Here is a 25,376-nt window from a genome sequence, read left to right on the forward strand (position 1 = left end):
TTTTTTAAAATGTTCTTTGCGGTTCAAGGAAGGTTCTTACGGCAAGAAAAATTCGAATAATTGCCGGAAAACCCCTAAAACCAGCCCTTTTCCTTTCCCCATACAAACGAATGAATATGTGTTTATTAGTAACACTGAGAGAACGACTAAAACAATCTTGATGAAATTTTCAGAGAATGTTCTGAGTGGATAGGGAAAAGTTTAGAAATAAAAAAACTGTATGTTTTTCGTGATGAAAAGTCGGAAAATTGGACAATTCCAAGAAGTTAATTTTTTCTATACAAATTTTTTGTCAATTTTTTTTGTTTTGTTTTTCAATTATTTGAATCGTTCAAATTTGTCGTTTGCTTCAAAAAATTTTGAAAATTATTCGGTGAAAACGTTATGTGTGTTGCACACAAAGTAATCAATTACAGTTTAAAATTTGTTACGATGCCACGAAGAGGTCGCGCTTATATCGGTCGGCGTTCTTTTTGGTATCAACATACATTAGCAGCCCAAGGCACATGACCGAGTACTCCCAGGATGCGATGACATACGTGCGGTATTATGGATCGCGGTCAATCAGCAAGCGATCGTCACGATGTCACAGCGCGACTTTTCAAGCAACAGCTTCGATGGACTTTATCTTGAAGCAACGTATATATGGTGCTGTTAGATGCTAGATGTACTCTGTTGAGTGGCAAAAGAGAGGTTTGCCGCACGCACACATTCTTCTCTGGATGGTGGATGGTGGTTACACCAGATCAAATTGATGAAATCATTTCTGCGGAAATTCCTGATGCAAAGAAAGATTCAGTATTATACGAAGTGATGAAAACCAATATGGTTCATAGACCTTGCGGACACCACAATCCCACTTTGGTTTGTATGTCTGACAATTAATGCACGAAACATTATCCACGTCCTTTTCATTCGGAAACACATTCTAGAAATGATGGATATCCACTCTATCGGCGTCGCCCACCAGATGACAAGAGCAGAATATTCAGCATTCAATTTAGAAGAGTGAATATCGAAGTTGAAAACACATGAATCGTACTATATTCACCATTATTGTCTAATTCACATTCAAAAGTCATATAAATATTGAGAATTGCAGTTTGGTGAAATCGATAAAATACGTTTGTAAGTACGTCACCAAAGGAAGCAACATGGCGTTTATTGGTCTTGAACGATATGGTCGATACGTGAACTGCACTAAAGCGCTTTGTAGGATATTTACTTTTGCAATTCATGAACGTTTTCCGACTGTTGTGCGTATCGCAATATATTTGGAGAAGGCCAATGTGTGTACTTCAACCCAGAGAATACAGTACAGCCAGTGGAAACACCGCCAGCAACAAAATTAACATTTACGAGTTTTTGCTCAACTTTCGTCAGAGATCCGTTTGCGAGGACATTCGGAAATACCTTGATATTATACATGGAATGCATCGTTGAAGAAATAATTACGCAGAAAGCAAGGCCAACCAGTAGATGGACATCCAGGTGTGTTATCAACTAATGCATGGGGACGAATTTACACAATCCACCCGAAAAACAATTGTTTCTACCTTCGGTTGCTGTTGATAAATGTTCGCGGTTCAACTTCATTTGAGTCATTGCGTACTGTGTGTGCAACTTTTTAAGAAGCAAGCCAGCAATTACAATTGCTGGAAAATGATAATCACTGCAATACAACTGAAGTTCGCACACTTTTCGTGATAATCATTTCGACATATAAGCCTTCAAATCAGCGTCTATTAGGAGATACGAAAAAAAATGACATTGCCGAATACATTTTACATCGTTTTCGCTAAAAAATGGAAATGGGTCAGTTCCGGTTGATACTTCCGGTGGTTTGATATCAATTCTATCAGCCGTTTATCGATTCACGAAAGTTGAACTCATCACGAATGTTTATCCGAACATTGACCAAATTATCGTAACTACGATTCCTTGAGTGCACGTGGAATGATAGCTGCGAAAAATACCGATGTTGATGACTTAAACTGGAAGATTCAAAGTCAAATTCCGGGAGACTTGCGCTCATACAAATCGATCGATCATCTTAGCAATGAAGACGACGCCGTGAATTCTCCAGTGGAATTTCCAAATTTTTTGGAGAGGCTTGGTAGTATGCCACCGCATCATTTGCGTTTCAAAGTTGGATCTGTCGTTATTATGTTCCGCAATCTGCTCTATCGCAGAATTATTGACTCTAATAATTCCTTGGAGTTCTAACGATTTGTCATTTCTGTTCAAACTTATTCCGTTTCCAGTGAAAATTTCATCTGAGATGACAATCAACAGGAAACAAGGATAGTCGCATAGTGTCTAGCATAAATTTGGAAATGCTCTGTTTTTCACACGGTCAGATATATGTATGTGGCGTATGAAAACCATCTTTTCTGTATACCGAAACAAAACTCAAAAAATTTTGTTTATCCAGCTGCATTACATTGAAAAAAATGCAACGTTAAATTTAACTTTCTTTTCATTTCAAAACACATTATTTCACGCAGGACAACGGCTGCGGGGCCAGCTAGTTTCTAATATAATAATAGTTAATTTTAAATTCAACTTACAAATATATTCTGCCGCTGTCTCTGTTATAATTTCCGCTGCCGCTGTTGCCACCTCCGATAATGATCCAATTGTTGCCGCTGCTGTTGTTACCCTGTTAATGATGTTGTTTGTATTTTTGTGATTTAAGTTACTCTTTCTGTTTTTGTAATTTCGTATTTTGTTGATTAATTACGTTTTAATTAATTATTTTAATTATTGGGTTTTGTTACTTCGTTGCTTGTTCTCACTCACTTTATTTCAGTTTTTGCTTGTTTATTAACACACTTGTAGTTATTGTTTTTTTAGTGAAAAGTTTTCACTTAGGTACTGCTACTTTTCATTAAACTTTATTTTTTACTTTAGTAGACACTTTTTACTTCGTGTTAAACTATGTATTTCATTATAAGAGAATTTTTTTTTTATATAATTTTTACTTCACTTTTTACTTTTCTTCACTTTAGTTGGCACTTTTCACTTCGTGCTTATATTTATACAATACTTATATTTATACATTTTGGTTTTATTTACTTAAACTTAAAGCTGAAATGTAAGCATCCGCTTAATTGAATCCAGAACAAAGAAAGAGTTAATTACAATATTAGCTGTTTCATATTACAACAGAACGTTAAGCATTCTGTTTTCTTCACAATTGTTATTGTTATGCTTTCTTGGGAGGGCGAGCGATATTGTTTTGATAATAATGGATTATTGGATTCAGAACGAAAAAAGCATATCGAATTTTTAAATGATCAAAAACGTTAATTAAGATTTTTAATTTATGAGACAGTGTAATTGCCAAATGCAAAGATTCAATTTTATTTACAGTTATGGTAAGACTGCTATGCGAAGGAATAGGAAAGATCGCGCTCGAATAAATTTCTGCTTTCTTGTCGCACATATTCAATGTTTGAAGAACGAACGCAAACTGGATTTGTATGTCGATGCGATGAAAAATTAATATATACATATATTTTTTTTTTAATTTCATTTCATTTACACTATATTTGAAACTAAAGTTTCCTTTTCTTTTCTTTTAATTGAAACGCGAAGTTCAGTCGCGGTATTACTTTAAAAACAATACAATCGGCCGCCACAAAAAAGCTAGTTTATATTTTACTCATTAAAGATAATAAATTAAAAACTATAATTAGATAATATAATTTAATTTACTTATGCTTACTAAAAACATAAAAAAAATTGAAAAAAAATCCCGAACGAATGAAAAACACCAAAAAAAATCAAGAAGTATAGTGGTAAGGTTTGCGTGGCCACGAGTGTACTTCCTCATTAAACGAGAAGAAGCCATTACTAAGTGGCGTATCAAATTAAACGACACCAAATCAATTCACATCGACTTTACCTTGAAAAAATCAACATATCGTCCAATTTATATAGGTAAATAGTAGTTGCTAAGCTAAGCATGTCAAAAAAAAGAGTGAGCTTGATGTGAAATTTGCTAAACTTAACCACGTAGTTGGCCAGAAATTCACTCTATCAATTTAAAAACAAAGTGTTAGTGTACAATCAAGTTCTAAAGCTACTTTGGGTTTACGAAGCCCTACTATGACTTTAGTTATTGCTCCTTGGTACGTTAGATCTGCTGACCCGTACCGTGATCTAGGCGTGAATTTAGTGATAAATGAAATCTCCAAAATTGCAAAGTCTCAGGAACAGAGGCTTAGACAGCCCTCCAGACTCATCGAAACTGCTGGGCGAGAAATTCGGTTGATACGCAAGAAGCTTTCGGAGCTAGAAATACAACAGTAGCAGCAAATATTTATATTTCTTAACATTTAGCTTTTAAGTATTTATCCTAATTAATTAGAATAGAAATTTTTGTTAGTATTTTATCTTTATATCTATTGTAAAATAATAAAAAAAATCTTTGAAATGTGGAAGGTGCGTTTCTAAGACTAAATGGCATACTAACGTATTCGTAATGATGCTTCTTGGTAGAGGATGCAGTTTTGAGCATCGACTCTGGTTGCGTTTCTAATATTTGTAATTGGTGAATATAGATGTAAAATACTTACATTTTCCTAGTTTATCATGTTGCGTCCAATTTTGTTTTGGGATATCTTTCAGGTATGATTATTTCGTTACGTATTCTGTAAACAATTACTACTTTATACTTTATTTTACCCGAAGCATCCGTTTTTTTGGTACTTCCTATAAGTACGTTAAATTGCTTTCTCTAATTAATCCCTGTTTAAGTATATCTTATTGCACTAGATTTTCAACATCAATTTCGTGCATTTGCGCAAGTGGGTATTGTTTTCAATAAATAATGGAGTTGTGGGACATACCAACTACATGTTTAATTGTGTTTGTAAATTTTAAATGAGTTCCTTTTTGATACTGAAGACTTCTAAATTTATTTTAAATTATATTTAATGGTAATTTCAGCTTAGACCTTTACGATTGATTGAGATGATCTATTCAAAACAAATAAAAATTCTGGTATTTTTGGAATACACTTAAATTACCGAAGTCCAAAATGCCGACACATTAAAATACCAACAAAATTTAAATATCAGTTAAATCAAAATTCCGACAAATCAAAAAACCCACAAATCAGAACACCGACAAACCAAAATGCCGACACGTGAAAACTATTTTTGTCCGCCTTTATTGCTATCGAAGCACAGAAAGATAATTCTACTGACTAAGGGTTATGATCCTGAGCGTGTTAATTAAAACACGAAGTGCCTGGAACGAACAACCTTTTCTTGATTTGTCGGTATTTTCACAGTCCATACTTAAGTTTTGCTTAAGTACTGAAAATGAGAGACTTAAGTAGTGCTTTAGTAACAGCTGCTTTTTGTTTTGAATTTTCAGTTATTTGTCAAAAGAAGAATAACAAGAAATAAGAATTTATTTTTTGTGAAGAAATAGGGATCGGATTATGATTTCCACCAGTTCCAATAACTGCTCCGTATGTATTGTCTGTTATAATTTAAATATTCCAAACATATTTTTATGGATGACATTTGTAAAACATACCATATGTAGCCATATATCATAATAATATTTTATAAAAATTTAGCATTGACTGTGAAACGCAAACGACTACTCAGTCTGCAACAATGTTTAGCTTTTATTTGGGAACAACTTCATTTTGGACTTTTAAACCGGGCATAAATTTTGAGATTTTGATTGTCAGCACTACGTAATACACACGGTGTTTTTTAAATGCAAAACACTTAATTTTTGTTTGGACTTGTATTAATCAATGAGTACACTTTGTTAAAAAAAGTAACTAGTGGAATTTTTACAATTTATAATTGTTTTTGTTTTGTTATAATCATTAGAAAAATTAAATATATAAATAAAATTGTTCAGAAGTTTTAATTATATTATTACTGGGTAAGATAACCGAATTATTCAATCCGATTACTTTGGCGGAGGGGTAAAAAACCGAATTTCCGCATAAATGGGGTATGTACGGATAGAGGAGCTTCTCCAGAGAAGGAATAATAATAAAAATAATGTAAAAATACCTAATATTTTTTAAAATATTCACGTTTAAAAATTCAAAAATTTTCACTAAGAACACATGTTATTTCTCTGCGTTTCACTAAATTTTTTCACGTTTTTTACTCTGTATATTCAAATATACACTCTAAGCATTGAAATAAGCTCACATTTCACATTTATTTTGTAATTTTTCAGCTAAATTTAGTAGTTTAAAAATCACTTATCAAATTTATTCGCTGAAAAGTTTAGAGTGTTTATATTTACGAGGAAAGCCGGCTTTGCCACAACTTAAAAACCAAAAGTGAAGGATTTTTCAGCGTTTCACAGCATTTTCTTTGTTTGTATTCGAGTGATTCTTTTTTATTTATTAACTATAAAAAAACTATAAAGAAGATTTTTCAAGCTAAAATTGAATATGTGAACACTTTTCCATTTACATATTATACATACATATAAGAATATATGAATAATATCCCTACAAGAATTGAATGATAGAAACTAACACAATAGCAATTTTCTCACTAACACAAATGCATAGACTTCAGAAATTGTTGTATACCTATCCACAAGTAAGAAAGAGACGATTCAGATTATTTTCTTTCGGGCTATGATTACACGTGCAAAACTGAAATAGCTGATATACACACAGTGTAGAGTCAGAGAAACTAAAAACATATGTTCTCTGGACATACACTGTATGTACATATATCAGCCGTTATTTATTCTTATTAAACGCGAAAATATAGTGGAAGAAGAAGAAAAAAGCGCAAACAAGTGTATACAAGTGCAAGCAAGCAATAAAATTTTTAAATTTAAAAAATTCGAACTGAAATCTATTTTAAAACATTAAAAAAATAAGTGAAATGAAAAGAAGACATTTTGCTAATTGTCTTTCAAAAGAAAAAAGGACTTTCCAGTCCAATATAAAAGTAAAAAAAAATATTTGCAAGGTGAAAGTGGAAGTGTTAGTTCAAGTGCGTTTTTTGAAGGGATTCCCCTTGTAAGTAATAGGGAACCTGATCCTTCAGTGTTAGGTTCAGTAGTAGCAAATTATGAAAGTGATGCTAGTGATACTTTGAGCTTTTCTAACGATGTAGGTTCTGATTCTGAGCCCGAAGCGTCCACCTCTATAGGGTTTAGTGTTTCAGAAAATAACGACGAAATAAATAAATGTAATGAAATTAAGTCGTGGGCTATCAGAAACAACATATCGCAAATCGCTTTAGAAGATCTTCTAAAAACATTGCGCAAAGTAGGTGTTGATGGTATGCCACTATCTGCAAAAACACTACTAAATACTAGGAAAGAAAAAATAAATATCACTGAAATGCAAGAGGGGGAATTTTTGTACCTAGGAATTCAAAACTATTTTGTTTCAAGTCCTTTTAATTACTTGGAAGGGAAAAATGAGGTTTATTTAGATATAGGAGTTGATGGGTTAAAATTGTACAAAAGTTCAAACAGGGTATTATGGCCTATCTTGGGTTCAGTTGTAGGTTTCCTTAATATAAGCCCGTTTGTGATAGCATGCTATTCCGGGTTCAAGAAGCCAAGTAACATAGATCAATTCCTGTCCGAATTTTGTGCCGAGGTCGTGTCGCTAAGGGCAACCGGCATTAAAGTTGGATTTAAGCCAATCGTTTTAAAATTTAACATTCGTCTTTTTGTTTGTGACTCCCCAGCGAGGGCTTTTGTAACAGGTGTTATATCACACAACGGGAAAAATGGTTGTCCAAAATGCTGCCAGGAAGGTACTTACCAAAAAAATAGAGTAAGAGTAAAAGAGTTAAGATCAGAAACAACGTTTATGTTACGTTCAAATCCTGCGCATCATTTGGAAGATTTCAAATTCAAAAAAAGCATTTTGGAAGAATCAGATTTTGGGATGGTTTCTCAGTTTCCCCTTGATGGTATGCACTTAGTCGACTTAGGAGTAACAAAGAAATTACTTAAACTTGCAACAAAAAAGGCCAATCATATTATTATTAACGAAAAGCTTGACTATGTCTCTAAATTTATCCCATCAGAGTTTAGCCGCATATCTAGAAGTTTAGATGAGATTCATAATTGGAAATCGACTGAGTTTAGGCAGTTTTTGCTTTATTCTGGTATATTCGTTCTTAAAGATTGTATCAGTACCGATCAATACTATCACTTCCTGCTGCTACATAGTAGTATTCGACTTTTGTCAAATGAAAAATCGCACCGAATCGAAGCCGATATTGCCCAACAAATGTTAACAGATTTCGTCAATATTTTTGGAATTTTATATGGTGCTGAATTGGTTAACTTTAATATTCACGGACTACTTCACTTGGCAGATTGCGTAAAACAGTTTGGACAGTTAGATTCTTTTTCAGCGTATCGTTTCGAAAACTATATGCAGAATAAAAAAAAAATTGTAAATAAACCCAATAAAATTCTACAGCAAATATATCTTAGACTTCATGAAAAACAGGGTATTGAATCAAATTCAGAGAATGTGCGAAAATTTGCATCATTTGATTTAAATCCCAACAAGCAGAAAGACAGTTTTTGTTTTAGTGAGTTGACAGGACCAATGAAGGTATTTAATGTCATAAAGTCTCAACAGTCGTCTAAAATTGTCTGCAAAGTTTTCAGAAAGACTGAAAACTACTTTAATGAACCTGTAGAATCGTCAAGTGGCCTAGGGATTGTAGTCGCAAGTGAGTTAGATGAAGAAATGGTAACAGTTCCTATCGAAGACATTGATTTCAAATACTTTTGTATTCCTATCGAAGAGAAATATTTGCTAATACCACTTTTACACCATCTTTTTAACACATTTTCCCATTAACCACTGATTTGCACATTCCACTTTCAATTCCACAACTTTCAAATTTAATATACAATTTTGGTTTTACTAATATAACCAAAACTGTATATAAATGCAATATAATGAAAAACATAATAACAAATATAAAACATCATAAAAAATATACAGTATTGTTCATATGTTAAGCAACAAACTCCAAATGTAATATGTTGAGCAACATTTTAACAATACTGTATATTTTTATGATGTTAACCTAATATAATTAATAAAATATAATATAATAATAATATAATTATTATATATATACAAATGAGTAATATATTCGAGACGCAAGATGAAGGTGGTAAGTTAAAAGGATAATACTCATCGAAATAAGTATAAATATATTAAAAATTATTAATTTTTTTGTAGAGATTCCAATCGTTGAGAGGATTGAGCGGCGCCAATATTCAGTGGGAATATCAAGAACGCAACAAAACTCAGGTCATTTTTAACATAAAGCTTCTAATAAAATATACTATATATTAACTTTTTAAATTTAAGATATAGTTACTTGAAGCGTTAAAAACGATCATTGCGGGCCAAAAGAATATTCAGGAAAGGCTGGAAAAATTGGAGGAAAATGTATTTATAATTTTGCAGAACCAAAAAACGCTTAGTGAAGGCCAATCGTCACTGGTTCACAACCAAACTGCAATATTTGAAAAAGTGAATGAGATGGAGTCGAAAGTAAGTGTTTTACAATATTGTATGTACACTCAGTAATAAAAGTAAATCTAAGACTTTATTTATATCTTTTCGTCTAAATTTATTTCTTAGATTGTCGAAAAGGCTGAGGTTTTGGCGCAAAATAAGGCAATCAGAGAGTGCAAAGTTCTCTTAAAACGAGTAGAGCAGTCAGTGTGCCGCATGACCGGCGAAGTGACTGATAAAGAGCTGGACGACGTCGCTAGCACTTTTCCAATTGAGTCGCAAGTAATAGTTGCGGATGTGGAGGATAGACTGCAAAGCCAGGACTATGCCCAAACAATGGTAACCTAAAAAATAAAATATAATAAGTTTACTACTAGTTACAATACTTTTACTTCTTTTAAGACTACATTCCTTCACAAACTTAAAGGCGCCAGTGATAATGTGGCTGACGTAATGCCTAAGGTTTTCACGGATGAGCTTTTGGAAGGTTACAATTGGGATGGCAGGTTGATACCATTTTAAGAAGTACATACATATACACAATTGCAACTTAATGTTTACATAAAATGTTTACTAATATATATTTTTCTTTTAATTTAGATGTGTTTCAACAACAAGGATGTAGAAGTTTCGAGCAAAATATAAAACGATCAGTACTGCTCAGCCATCATAGGTTAAAGCAGCGCACTTATTTAAAAAAAAAGGAAACAATAATTAAATTTAAAGTACGATCAACTAAACCCAAAAAATGAAGCTTTAATTTTACATTAATTTTTTTTTTACTTTTTGAACATGAATTAATTAATATTATATGAATTAAAATGAATTTAATTTTTTCTAAATAAAATAAATTACATTAAATTAATAAATGCATAATTTTTACATATGCTTACATCACATATGATTGTCACAACTGCACGATATTTACATCATATGTGATAGTCACACATGCAGGATGTTGGCATCAAGCATAACAGGCATTCATGACAGAGATTTATATCAGTAATGACACAAAATTTTTTTTCTAAACACCGTTGGAGTGAGCAGTGTAGCTATATGTTGTTCAGGTTGTTAAACCTAGTATGTAAATGCAATATCACATGTATACAAAAGTTTCTGTCAACTTTTTCATATTGCCCTTAAAAATGTGATAGCACTGAGCCAGTGACAGAAAATTGTGTCACTAGTGAATGTCATATGATTGATCATTTGATTATCATCGTTCTTGTATGGATGTGAATTATATTTAATAAACACAGATAAGTAAAATCGTGTGATAATATTATAATATTACGAGCGAATACCCGGGGTGACTGAAGTACTGTAGCGTTGTACTCCTTTCTGCGATGGCGGCTTTCGGCCGCGCTCTAAAAAAATAACCCTGGCCGAGCGAATACCCGGGGTGACTGAAATACTTTCGCGTAGTACTCCTTTCGGCGTTAAAAATAAAAAAAAATATATTGAGTTTTTGTTAAAAAGTGGTTATATTTTTTGGTTATCATACACTCATATTTAAAATAAAATTTGAGTTTTCGTACTGTACTCATATACTTTACACTTTATTACGTAATATTATTATATAATATTACTTATACTTACATATGTATATATAATAGTATTATTATATAATATTACTAATACATGTATATAATATTACTTATTTGCTTAATAAATTTAAAAAAGAAAATATCGATATGCATGAAAGAGGAATTTCAGCCTTATCATCACATGGCAGCGCTCCATTTCGCCGTAATATTTGGTAAACAAATGAGGTTCAAACGAGTGTAAAATGGAGTTTTTAAAATAAAGATTTTTTAGGTAAAAAACCTGCGAAATGTGTAAAATGTGGATTTATTTAAAAGTTTATAGTGTAATTTAATTAATTTGAAGTGAAAATAGTGAATGGAGTGTGTTTAATGTGGTGAAATAGCTTCTTAAAATGTTCGAATTATGCGAATTTTTGAACTTTAAGGTCGAATATCTCGTAAACTAAGCGTTTGCGGTACCTATAACCCTATTTTAATCAGAAGGGCTTCCTCTTTCCAACGGTACCTTGAAATCGCGGCGCCAAAGAAATCGGAATTGTGCCTTCAATATATATGATGGATATCATTTGATGTGAAAATTTCACTTTTGGTTTTATGTAGACACAGACAAATCATACATACAGCCTTTTTATACATTTTATAAATATTAGTGTTGTCCGAGGTTGGTAACGAAAAAATTTCGTTAAAGTCATAGTACTTTTCATTTTGTGCGGGTGGTACCTATTGTCCACTGCTATGATTGGCTTGGAATTGATTGTAGTTGAAGAACTCTGGTTTATAAAAGTGTAGGGTATAGCTTGGTTCACTATGTTCATATTCTGGAGCGTCATGTAATCTATGTTCGTAAATAAACATTTTTGTTTCTTCGCTATCTGATGGCTTAGGTCGTTAGATTGTTTGTTTAAATAAGACTTGGGGTTCTAAGAAATGGAGGTTTGTTGTGTTTGAAGAAAATTATTCCTATTAAGAATAGGTTGTACGTGCAAATATCTGTTGGGACTGAATTGATTTGGTTCGTATGTACGAAGTTGTTTATTAAAATTTTGCTTTCGAAAAACCTGCCCGGGTTGGTATTAGTATAGGTTGAAATTGAATTGTAATGGTTGACAATATTGCGAATATTTGGATTGATTAGGTGGATTCGTTTTAAATGCACTCGAATCGGAATATCGATTTTTATTTCTATTATTTCCACACAAAATGCATACATTAAACGTCCATAAAGAGATACTACTCCACATGAGGTAGTAAACGTAATAGAGAATTCATTAAACCTCAATCAATATAAAATTAATTCCTTTGTGGACATAGAAAATGCTTTTAATAACATAGAGGTAAGCACGTTCATTAAATCACTTACACAGGGTGGCTTAGGTGGTGTAGATAGTGGCACTGAATGTTATACTACTCTAACTCAACGGAAGAGTAGTGAAAGCGGTAGTTTATGCAGACAATATAGTGTTAATGGTATCAGATTTGCCAATAACGGACTAGGTGTTAACCTTAATAAGACGGAACAGATGCTATTAACGATTGAAACTATACTACTTCAAGTTCAAGTTCCCTCACTTGGTGGTGCTACACTTTCTTTGTCACCCACAGCAAACAAGTTGGGGCCGAGACAGATACCAAACTGAACCAGAGAATGAATATTAAAAAAAGTATTAGGAAAGCTAATATGGCATATTACACGAGGATAATTAGCTGGAACTGTGGCCTAAAACCGAATATAGAGTGAATGGGCACACTAACCGCCTTGGTAAGGTTTGAGGCCCATCTAAAACCTTTGCCGTACTTTGGGTATGGCAACCGATTGCAATGCAAATATACATCGAACTGACAATATGACAGTTCTACCCGCATTTGGGTATAAACCACAACCACCACGTTACTCTCCAAGGGACTAGTCCGCAAGAGCAGGTTGGACCAAACTCCAAGGGCTTCTGCTCCCCGTAGTACCAGAATTATGTATACGCTCAGACCTCGTAGCCGAAACTACTACCAAGCGAGCTTCCATACACCTCGAGAATGATGTCCAGAGGTTGGACCTCTTACACAAATCACATATACACACCACTTATGCAAAAGCTAACTCTAATTCCCAGCTAAATGCCTTCGCCGCTTAAACAACTCACGCCCTAATTGTTCGGTATTCCGACTAGTAGAGATCATACCACTAACATCTAATCGTCCACCAGTCCAGTTAATCCTCATACCACCCAGATCCCTAATGTCCGAGCACATCGGGCATTCAGCCATTATATGTACCCAATCCTCTACTCCGGACCTATCAGATAGGTGCCTCTGATGCAAAACTGCTTTGAGAGGCCCATGCCCGGTGAGCAGAAAACTCAGATTCAAACAAAATCTGAAGTCTGGGTTACCCTCAACAGACCCAAAGTATCGAATGTACTTGTAAGTCACTCGGCCTTTAGGACTACATATTGTCCCAACGTTCTTGACACCTACACCTAACCCTATTATCTAGAAGCCTCCTGCTCCCTGAATGCAACAGCACGTTGTATGAAAATCAGGTCAAGAGGGGATGCACCTAACAAAACCTGCATAGCATCCTTTGAGACGGTGCGACATAGAGGCAAGCATCATACAGCGCTGAATTGAGAGGAGTTTTTGGGACCCCACGACAGTCGTGGCTGGCGGGTGGTGCATACAGCACGATCCGATCCAATCACTCCTCAAAATGCGTCGTATTTTGTCTGCAGCCGCTCTTTCACATTCGCCGAGTTTGGAGAAAAACACATCCCTTCACTGATGGTCAGCCACAGATATTTAAATTGCACCACATATCTGATGCTGATCCCATTCACCCGGACAATCGGTGGACGAACCGGCGACAATCTGTCCTTAAGCAGCGTTTTTTCCATCGATATGTCAACCCCCTCACCTACACCAAAACTTATTTACATTCTCTAAGAGATGTCCTCCCGCCTGTTCTAGCTCAGACCGCGAGCGACCTTCGACCAGAAGAAGAAGTGCCTCGAGCTGCCCAAGCAGAGTGTCCATCATAAAGTTCCAAATATATGAACCACAGATGCAACCCTGCGGGCAACCACGAACAACTCAAATCTCCACACTCCCTTAAATGCCTTTCTGTCCAAAAAATAACTCCGCTAGAGAGTAATTTCCGAACAGCCAAGTTCCTCCAGCCGTTCAACCAGGACATATTTGTTGACATTCTCCCTAACGACATTCTGGTCACAAAACCATGCATCTTCTATACTGCGTCCTTTCCTTAACCCATACTGACTATCCGACCACATACGGCGCGTTACCTCCTGATGCTGTTACACCATAACTCTTTCCAGCACTGTTCCAAGTATTTGAAGGAGACTGATTCCCCGATAAGAATGAGAATCGCTCCTAATCTTCTCAGGGGACTTCAGGAGAGGAACAAACCAAGCACTTTTCCACTCACGTGGATAGTATCTCTCCCAGATGCATTTATTATAAGTGGCCTTACGGTATTCCGGGATGAATTTCCACAAGTTTTACACATCTCTCTGTTCAAACCATCAAAAGCAGGGGACCTTTTAACCAGGCCAAAGGCGTACCCCAACTCCACGTCATCTAATGGAGAGACGGGTATATCTTGTGCTTAAAGTATGTGCACCTCCAACCTTGGAAAGAATGCGCTTAACAGAACCCCCGAACACTCTTTACACGACGATAACAGAGTGTCACCGACGCGAAGAGAGAAGATATCCTCCCTTCTACGATACCGGCAGATCCTATACATCTGATCCCAGGGGTCGATCCTATTCTCTCTAACGAAACTTTTCCAATCTTCCTCTTTAATTTTCAATATCATCTCTTTATATTCCCTATCTGCACTACTAAGTAAATTCATATCTAAGCTAGGACAGCCTATCAGAATTTGACCGTCGGGCGCGTTGAATCTTTTGCCTCAATCGTCTGTCAGACCTGCTCTTCAAGGTTAACTCACGCGTATACCATTTAATTTTCCTAGTCATATAACTTTCACACCTCCTAAGTACCCTATCATTTATCCCCCAAACTACCCCATACAGACAAGCAATTTGCTCGTCCATCCTCAACTTTTCAAGCTAATTAAGCGGTATATTAAATACGGCTTCCTAACTGAGAGTCCATACAGTCAATACCAGTGTTACGCCATCACCGCAATGGACTCTCATATCACGAGGGAGGCGATTTGAATCAAATTAAGATCTCTCAATACCCACCCTCCCTTAACCTCCCACCTAATGCTGAAAGCCGTATTTGCTGCCTGATTCATAAGCGTCATGTCAATGACGCTCCCGCCCCCAGGCCCGTGGTATGTATACAATTCGCTCGGCTCATTCACAATGTGGAGGCTATTAGCCACTACCCATTCGCTTAATGCCTCGCCTCGACCCCAGGTAGGGCTCTAGGGGCTCGCTACATTTGTGGTAAAAACTCAGCCACCCTGTGATCAAAAACCATACACCAGAGGCAGCCAACGACGGGCTATTCGGTCGTTTCCGGAAGGAAAACCACTTGCTGTAGCACCTACCTGCCTCCAAGAAAGCGGACATCAACTTGTCCGTACCCTCAAGGACGATATTGGTGCTACGATCAAGAGCCAACTTCCAGGGGCGACACACGATACTTACGGCAGACTTCTAGGACGCCGGGCTAAAGTCCTGGAAGTTCAGTCGGAGTAGCTCTTCCATGAATATCTCATGGACCCCCTGAACTACAACCCGAGGACCAAACTTCCGGTTGACAGTCACGTCCAACCCCACCTCGTGAACTTTGCGTTGGTCGCCATTTTGCGTTCTTCGCGCCAAACACCAACCCACTCAATTCCCCATTCGAAATCCAAAGAAGAATATCTCTTGCCAACAGGTGTTACAGGTAAAGTCCCCCCTCGACGAACAAAAACCAAACTCTATAAGTTATTCATTATTCCCGATAGGGCTGCACTCCTCCCTACCTACCTACCTATGTTGAGAGTTTTCGCGAGACAGGTTATGGTCGAAAGATTTATGGTTCTTTGCCCGTTGGCCACAGTGAATATCTCATTTGATGGAACGATGAGCGGTATGAAATATACGACGACATTGACATAGTCAGCGAATTAAAAGGCAGCGGCTGCGCTAGCTAGGTCATGTCGTACGTATGGACGAAAATACTCCAGCTCTGAAAATATAAAACTCCGTTGGAAAGACCAGGCTGAAAAGGACCTGGCTTCGCTTGGAATTTCCAATTTGCGTCACATTCCGAAAAGAAGAAACGACTGCCACGCTGTTGTTAACTCGGCTCTCTGTTACATTGAAGATTTTGTCAATGACTATTAATGAACACGTGGGTTCAACGGACACAATCGGATTCGATTTGAAAAACGAGGTGAAATGTAGGTTGCCTTCGAGTTGTGCAACATGCGTCCTTACCAACTTTTGGACTGGACTTAACTTCGATATATAGAAAAATGTTTCGGTGAGACTCAACAGAAATGGGCTTTTGACAACGGAAAATTGAAGGACAACTATACGTGACAGAATCACCAGCGCTTGCAGAAATCCTCTGCTCAGAGGAGCAACTAAGGGCACAAGGCATGCGTGTAGAAAGCGTAACACTGTTTAGGAAGCCAAAGCGACGGTTGGCAATCGAAATTCTGGTGTGCTACGGCAGCAGACCAGCTGCGTAGGTATCTATTTAGCTCGCTTGAGAGAACCAGAGGGTGCTGAGAGAGAGTAGGACAAAGGAACAGGGACATGAGAAAGAAGCCTCTCTTGGTAAGAGGAGGAGTTTCGCTACGTTTAACAGAATCGATAAGCTCCCAGAGTTTGAGTTCTCTGTATTTAACCGTAGTAAGTAGGAAATCCCCACTTTCCGAGAAAGAATTGGAACATTGGGCTTCACGAGTACATAAGGTGGTAACTCCGTAAGCCAGTGTTTCAATTGTGAATGATGTGAAAAGGGTCAGACTAAAGGCAGTGTACAACGTGGACTTTACACTACGCCTCTCCTCGGGTCTCGCTTCTAGAAGAAATAAAGAAATTATAAGCAATTGTTATCCCTCGCTGTCCAGGCAATATTTGTGGGATTGTTGGCTCGAGAGAACAGATGAGTTTTATCGGCCTACACTGACTTATATCTAAGTTTCTCAATCGTCTCAAGTGGCCTAAAAAGGTCATAAGCTACGGGTTTGAGAGGGAAGTTCTAGCATCCTTAGAGGATGGTCTTCAGCATCACAGTAAGGTAGAGGGCAAAAGAGATGATCAGACCAAGACCCGTTTCTATTGGAAGCATTTAGTACTGAAGGGTGATCCTCAATCGACAAATACGTCTTAAGTGTGAAGCGGGTGATTTAAGAGGAGCGAAACGAAAGAGCCACTGAACTAACACTTTTGGAGAGGAGCATGGAGGGTAAAAATTGTTCATATTGTCTTGGTGAGACCGAAGAATTCTGGCCAATTTTAGCATTGAAAGAGACATAGCATAGAGAAACCAATATCTTTCATTGGGAGGGAAACTCTCGCACAGCAGTCAGGAAGAAGGTTTTTCATCTCACCCTCCCCTCGAATGCAATTGCATTCCTGAGATTAGATTGTGAAAATAATCATTCCCCGATTATATGTACTTCGGGCTTAGTTTGAACGATGCATGTCCATCTAGAAAGTCCTATAGGAATTTTAGGAAAATGATGTGGAACTTGTACTGTAAAAAGCTTCAACTAGCTCTTCCAGACGACTAAAGGAGAAATATCTCTTCTCCACTGATGCGGTGGAAGCGTGTCTAAATCGTCAGCACTGCGCGGAAAGTTTTCCTTAAGAGTTCTTATTCAATTACATCATTGAGAGGTAGATATTAAAACTCTGGGACAGCCAGACGAATCGAGGAATCTAGTACAGGACCTAGAAGAGTGGGCAATCGACCCACTTAGCCCAAGCATATTGTGAAATTCCAACATATTGCTACGTGCTAGATACATGTTATCTAAACTTACAATGGCCACTATACAAAGCGACAAGTATCCGGAGTTTGTCTCTTGGGAATGTTGATTACGTATTTAAACATGCTGATGTTGTTGTCACCCATTAGTAACTAGGCCCGGCGTATACCTTAGAGTTGTTGCCAATACTTTTCCGTGCCTATTCTTTTCTCCTTGCGGATATGATATGGTATGGACCAAGGTTCCGGTCCTACCATTTATATGGAAGCTGCAAGGTGGGTAAGCTCGTCAGCTATACCCTTGTGACCGGACACCCCGATAAGATGCATTTGGTTACGATCTGATATGCTGTTTAGCCGTTCTATATTCTTCCGCGCTAGTAGCGATTTAATTTCTTAAGCAGTGATCGCTCTAAGTGCCGCTTGACAATTGCAGAGTAAGGCGATACTTTCATTGTGTGGGACAGGGATGGGCACATTTTTAGCCCGCAAAGTTAGCAAAGGGCGCACGGGGGCTAGATGAGGGGAATATCAGTTTACGGAGAGAAGTTGAGAAAAATTGCGAAAAAAATGAATTACATTCCTCCGTAACTTGATGTTCATCGCAGAGTGGTTGCGGCAATACTGACATTGTACACAAATTTAAGGGTGGAAGTTTACTTCATATCGGAATTGTACAGTTGTGTGAACAAAAAGGGGTAAACATAATTTGCAGAGTTTAGAGTTTCGCATTAAAATTTGTTTTTATTTACCTTTGCATGGTGGGAAATTTTAATCACTGTTAGGAAAAAATATATATATGTAAAACAATTTTATTTAATAAGAAAACAGCATATTTTAAAACTTCACAACACCTTATGGTTGTTTCTATTTTGTTCACACCACTGTACATGTGATAGATCAGTCAATGGTGGTGGAAAATACGTTGCTCTCATTTGTAAATATGGAGTGGTAAAACATTGCTCTCACTTCCCTCTTCTTGTTTGCCCGCGTTGATCCCCTCACGTAGCCCTCAAAATGTGCACTCGTGCCCGCACGGGCAAAATGCCACTGAGGGCTAATGTGCCCATCCCTGGTGTGGGATATTTATCTCTACACACCGAATTTGCTAAGTGGTCCTGCCATTCTGCCTAACTGCCAAGGCTTTAAGCTTCTTAGTGAAGCTTACTCTTTTGGTAATCTGCCAAACTCTTCTGCTGTCATTTGCAACAGTGTATGTTTGGCTACCTGACCAATTACTAGATTAAGAAGTATGAATTCTAGCAGGACTTTAAGTGCTGCCGTCGGCCATGTACGCATGGTACCCGACGCGCAGATGCAGGCGAATCGTTGCAGCTTTGATAGTTGAAATCCTTCCAATACTTTTGAAGCCCAAGTCTCCGCTGCATACGGTTAGTCGGTAGCACGATCATGGTGGCCATGGCCATGATCAGAACAACATGCTGCTTCCACCGTAGATTTGAATCCAAGTTTTTTTTGAATCCAAGTTTTTTTTTCAATATTATTTTATTTATTGGATCTGTTTTTTTTAAGTCTAACAATTAGTTATAAAATCATAAATCTATTTAAAAACTAGACAAGCTCAAGCGTGATTGAGCTGTTTTGGTGATACGTTGCTCTTTAGTACACAGGCATATCTCTTCTTTTAAGACGTGTTTGATCGCAGGAGTGTACCAAAGCATTAGCCAATGGGTTTTGGTGATATCGGCGTTTAGAAATATATTTAATTCTGCTATCTTCCACTTCTTTCTTTACCATAGGAATACCAAGGTCTTTACATGTACCATGGTGAATATGTGATTGTCCTAAGCATTTTCTATTGGAACCTTGGTATTATATCAATATAAGTTGCACAGAGCAAGATAATTGACCATATCAGTCATCTCTAACCCTCTTCCCTCAAGGGCTAGGTTCCTGAGACTGGGCAGGCACCTACGTCTCGAAAACGGAACAGTGGTCGCCTTCGATTGGTTGATGTTTAATCCAACCGACCTGTCTGCTGGTTCGCATGCAGAGATGCAGTTTTCAGCGCCTTCGACCTTTTCTATACTCTTTAGCAAGAAGGAAGTTAGATTAATCGGCCTGAAAGATTTCGCCAGTGAATGGTTCTTTTTGGGTATAAAGATCATCTTCGTAGTCCTCTATTGTCGTACAAGTTAGGACAGTAGAACCTGCTCTTCCTGTTCTAAAAATGTTGGATAGATGCCGTCCACTCCCAGAGACTTCAATTTCGCAAACGAAGCTATAGCCTTTTTGATGAAGTTTGCAGGTTATAGTTCTCTTGCGAGTTCTCTAACTGATATGGCTTTTGCTGGACAACAAGTATTTTAGCGGATCTAATCGCCTTATTAAAGAAGTAACATTACATCTGTGGGGAAGTTGCGTGACCTCTACCTTCAGCCCGAATCTCATGATTCTGTGATCTGACATTGATGGTTCTGATAATACCCTCCACTGTGATATCAGTGGGTTCACAACCCGCATTCTCAATTTGCAGACTATTACTAATAATTAGTTCTATGAAAGATTTACCCCGTGTGTTCCTAGCTGCTCGCTCCTTTTACGCCTGACTCCTCATTTGGGACTTCCACTAGGCTCTCGGAGTGACAGCCCGATAGGCCGGATTAAGGGGCTTCTTCATATACCAGCATTTTCTCGACAGTTCCTCTATCCTTATTAGCCTTGGGCCAATAGGGTCCCAAGACTACTGAGCTAAACCGATAGTTCAGGCGGAACCTCTCCTCTCGGATGTTCAGCCACCATCCTGAATTCTAAATTTTACTTTCGGCCATTCGCCAGGGCTGGATTTTAATTCCCTCGTTTTGGCCCGAGAGCAAAGCTGCTTGCTGCTCATCTGAGAGGAACACCGTCGCGCTGCTCATGAGCGAAATGTCCTCTCTCCTCTTTGTGTATAGGACGGGATCCTTCCAGCCTACCATCTTGGAAACGATATCCGACAGCCAACTTAAACTCTTGTAGCGAACACCACCAAAACTCAGCTGCTCTGATTTGAGGGAGTCGCAACGGGCTTGTACCGGAGGTGCTCGAAAGAGGAGAAGAAGTGGTAGAGTGTCCCGCCGCAGTGAATGTCATCTGCTGAGCGCCGCTGCATGAGGGCATATCGTCATCATCTTCCCTGGCATGCTTCTCAAACTGCGCACGCTCCTCTGGCGATATGGTATTCAGGAACCTAAACTTATGTAGAGCTCCTGAATACCCTTTACCTGCACCGGCGCTGTTTCGTTGTTTTTGTTGTTGTTAACGGTTAGCTAATCCCCGTTAGGATGGTAAGGGTTGTTTGTATTGTCGTCGAGGTCATCTAACGGTAGGCCCAAGAAACGTGCTGTTTCGACGGGGTCGGACCAAAGGGAGGAAGGTGTTAGATGGGTAGGGTTTGTGGGGCATGCAAAGAGGTGGCCAGTGTCATGCGGGAACTCGTTGCATGCAGGACATACATTAGGTATGTCGGGGTCGATTCTGGATAAGTAGGAGTTTAACCTGCTACAGTATCCAGAACGAAGTTGCGCTAGGGTCACTAGCGTTTCTCGCGGCAACTGGAGCTCTTCGTCTGCAATAGGAGGTGGTTTGACTCCAAGAACGCCATTCACGGGAAGGGTGTCGGTGAAGGTGTTGATGGCTCCACTGTGAATGGCGGTCAGTGCCTGTCGAAAGTTTGTTGCGTCCGAAGTCTGGTCGGCGTACTGTTCGATATCGTCGACATAGGCGAGGAATGACCTCTTAATGCTCCTGGGAGGCGGCTCCGCTCCAAGCAGGTGGCTGCAGGGGTGATTCCTACGGAAACAACCCAGCAGGAACTGCCTGGAGAGGAGTAGATTATGCTCCTTTACAGGTAGCATGCGCGTCTCACTGTGGAGGTGTTCAATGGGAGACATCAAGAGGCATCCCGTCGTGGTCCGGAGTGCTGTATTCTGACAGGTCTGAAGTTTCCTCATCTGCGTACCACTGCATCCAGGCGACCATATTGGTGCTGCGTAGTTGAAGACCGGCCAGCCGATTGCCTTGTATGTTGCCAGCAACGTTTCTTTGTCTTTTCCCCATGTGCTGCCGGCTAGCGACTTGAGGATTTTGTTGCGGCTCTGTACCTATAGACTATCGAGGGTTACGCCTAAAATCTTAGGGTTATTGACAGTCGGAATTTTGACGCCATCGACTGCAATATTAAGCTGAAATATATACTCATTCGTCCAGTTAGAAAAATGGTCGCTGTGGATTTGGTGGGTGAAAGTTGGAGGTTTCGTGCAGTGAGGAAACGAGAAAGGTCGGAGAGGTAGCTGTTTACTTTCGAACACATGCCATCGATTCCATTGCCCGGCGTCAATATCGTGCAGTCATCTGCGTACGAGGTTATGGAAACTCCCTGTGGTGGTTGGGGAAGTTTCGAGATATAGAAGTTAAACAGTAACGGGGAGAGGACACCACCCTGCGGAACCCCCTGTTTAATTCTTCTTAATTTAGATGTTTCACCTCGAAATAGTACGGATGACTGACGACCGTTTAAATAGTTCATGGTCCACCTGTTTAGCCTTGGAGGGAGAGTGGTCTTTTCGATGTCCTGCAGTAGCGTTGTTAGATTGACCGTGTCAAAAGCTTTTGACAGGTCCAACGCTACGAGGATCGTTCTTTCGCAGGGTGGTTTCTGGTTGAGGCCACGAACTATCTGGACGTTTATGACGCTAAGTGCTGTGGTGGTGCTGTGCACTTTGCGGAAACCATGCTGGTGGCTGGCTAGGCTGAGGTGGTGAGTGAAGGTCGGGTCCGAAGAGGCATGACCATTGAATTGAACTTCAATTCGGTCGTCATGTCTCTTCGGATTAGACAAAGCTTTGACAGTAGCCCAAAGCTTACTCACACCGGTAGAGAGGTTGCAGGACTTCAGGTGCTCTATCCATTTCGTCCGCTTATGTTGATTTACCATACGCCGAATCTCCAAATTGAGATCCCTTATTCGGGGATTCCCGGGATCGGCATGGCGTAAGGTGTCGCGCTCGTTAGCTAGAACAGCTGCTTCGGCTGGGAAATTGGGGCGGATTTCCGCTATTCTTCCAGCCGGGATGAAGCGAGCGGTAGCTGCTGCGATCACCTTGTGGAATTGACGCTTGCCAACGCATACGTCCGTAGGAATGGGTAGAGCGTTGAAGGTGCTCTCGGTAAATTCTGTGAAGCCGACCCAATTAGCTTTTTTAAAGTTAATGAAGGTACGGTTGTCCACAGAAACGAAATCAGGAGGCTTCTCAATCGAGATAATTATGGACAGATGGTTTGATGCGAGAGTTAGCATAGGTCGCCAGGTTATGCTATTTATCAGACCACCACTTGCGATGGTAATATCGGGCGAGCTGTTACAGGTGCCCATAACTCTGGTGGGGCCTTCGTCATTCATTGTGCAGAATGTCGAGTCGTCAATCTGTTCCGCCAGCTCCATCCCCCTACGATCATTTGACAGGCAGGAATGCCAAAGATCATGGTGCGCGTTAAAGTCGCCTAGTACCGTACGGTTTTCACCACGAAGTAGCGCACCTATGTTCGGGTGATATCCTGTAGGGCAACATGTAACTGGGGGGATGTATATATTAAATATTTCGAGCTCGACATCGCCTGACCGGATAGCTATGCCCTGACATTCTAGGGTAGTATCCCTGGGGTCGATGTCTTCTTCGATTTGACGATACTGCACGGTGTTGTGCAATATGAAAGCTAGGCCACCACCACTATCTCGCTCGCGATCTTTACGTATAACGTTGAAACCTGCACAACTCAGAAGATCTGAGCGGCTGTTTAACTTGGTTTCTTGGACCGCAGCTATCGATACACGTTCCCGATTCATAAGTGAAACTATCCCTCGATCTTACTCTGGAGTCAAGTCAGAGTGGGAGCTATGTTGCCTGGTTGAGCTCCTGACCGTGGAGGTCCTCGGTTGGCCACTCTGATTGAGTGGCGGCGCGGCGCGCGAACTGTGTTCAGATTGCACAGCCGTAGAGGCCTGTATCGCAGTATTGCGCAGGCAACATGGGGCCACGTAACGCGTGGTCCACTCCCTGTGGGTCTTAAGGCCTGAACAGGTCTTAAGATGGCTCCATCCATTGCATGTGTTACACCTGACCGAGGTGGAGTTTGGATGAAGCCTTTTTGCGCAGACGCAGCAGAAAAATTCCTCCGGGCCCGGGTTGGACTCAATGCCAGCACGAGTCAGGAGGATGCGGAGCAACCCTTCTGCAAGGCGTTGCTCCAGTGTCGACACACACAAATTAGTACTCACCGATCCAAACGGGGTTAGATCGCCGAAAGAATAGCCCTTGGTCGGATGAAATCGGAGTCAATTCCGGTGCGTAGAACCGGCTGTCGTGGGAATTGCTGTTTCGTTGTCGTTGCCATTACCCTTGGACGTTTGCAGGGGTTGTCTTGTCATTGTTGATGTCTTTGAGCAGCGCCAAACAGCACCACAACGGGGTGCCTGCCATTCGCAGAGGTACTGGTAAATGTTACTTCGTCTTCCTGAGGATACGGTAGTTAAATTTTTTACGTTTCATCATTTGCACATAAATTATTTTAAAATACAGAAATTGTAAACAATATTGATGGTATAGATTATAATTTATTAGTTTCAATACATCAAAGAGAGTACAATTACGAACGAAACTTGACTGCAGACCGGACTTAGCTATTATTATATTAATCATTGCATGAGTTCACAAACTTAATATCAAATCTAGTTTATTATATTGGCACTCGTACCACTCTCTTTCCACTCAATATTTTTTTCTTATAACACACGCTTTAAAAGTATATTATCTACATATATGTATGTATGTAGAAAAGCATAGATATGTACATAGTTATAGTTGCCGTTGTATCTGTGGTTATAAAAGTAGTATAACAACATAATTTAAATTAATTTTTGTGTATTAGTACATTTCACGTTCTTTCGCATATGTACATATGTAAATATGCATGTTTATATATCAATGTGCTGTAGTTGAAGTCGGGTTTATACTTAATATTTCCAAAAGTTGACAAAAACTTAGATCGGTTTATATATGGTATACTGCAGTTTAGCAATATAAACATCCGAATGTAAATATATTTTTATACATACATACGTTCGAACGAACTTGTTTGATTTATTACATATAAAAAACAATTTTAAAAATTTACCAACTATTCTTATTTTGAATAAAATTTTGTATGCATGTACAAGTATGTATACAGAATAATGTATTGAAATTAGACACTAACTATAACAAATAAATTTTTCTGAAATTGGATTTAACCATAAGCCAATGGTTCGAGGTATTTTAAATTATAAAATGTTTACTTTACAGTTTCTGAATGGGCAGACAACTAATATTTAAACTGTTTACCTCTCATTCACGTTT

The 25,376-nt window shown here is 38.7% G+C and overlaps 2 protein-coding genes across 2 annotated transcripts in view; both read right to left on the reverse strand.

Moving 5' to 3' along the window:
* LOC125778148 (uncharacterized) overlaps positions 1-25,376 on the reverse strand; it is a 334,571-nt gene that overhangs the window by 292,427 nt on the left and 16,768 nt on the right. The gene's annotated exons all lie outside the window — the stretch shown is intronic.
* Positions 19,064-25,334, reverse strand: LOC125778130 (uncharacterized). The gene is made up of 2 exons (XM_049454652.1): positions 25,237-25,334; positions 19,064-24,495 (listed from the first exon to the last, which is right to left on the reverse strand). Exon 2 carries the CDS (start codon positions 23,825-23,827, stop codon positions 22,109-22,111), a length of 1,719 nt encoding a protein of 572 aa, XP_049310609.1. The 5' UTR covers positions 23,828-24,495; positions 25,237-25,334; the 3' UTR covers positions 19,064-22,108.

This window comes from Bactrocera dorsalis, chromosome 4 (assembly GCF_023373825.1).
Source record: "Bactrocera dorsalis isolate Fly_Bdor chromosome 4, ASM2337382v1, whole genome shotgun sequence".
In the NCBI taxonomy this organism is placed as follows: Eukaryota; Metazoa; Arthropoda; class Insecta; order Diptera; family Tephritidae; genus Bactrocera; species Bactrocera dorsalis.

What these genes read in the sequence shown, in the direction of transcription:
- LOC125778130 (XM_049454652.1), bottom strand. Translation starts at nt 23,827, where the DNA reads ATGAATCGGGAACGTGTATCGATAGCTGCGGTCCAAGAAACCAAGTTA.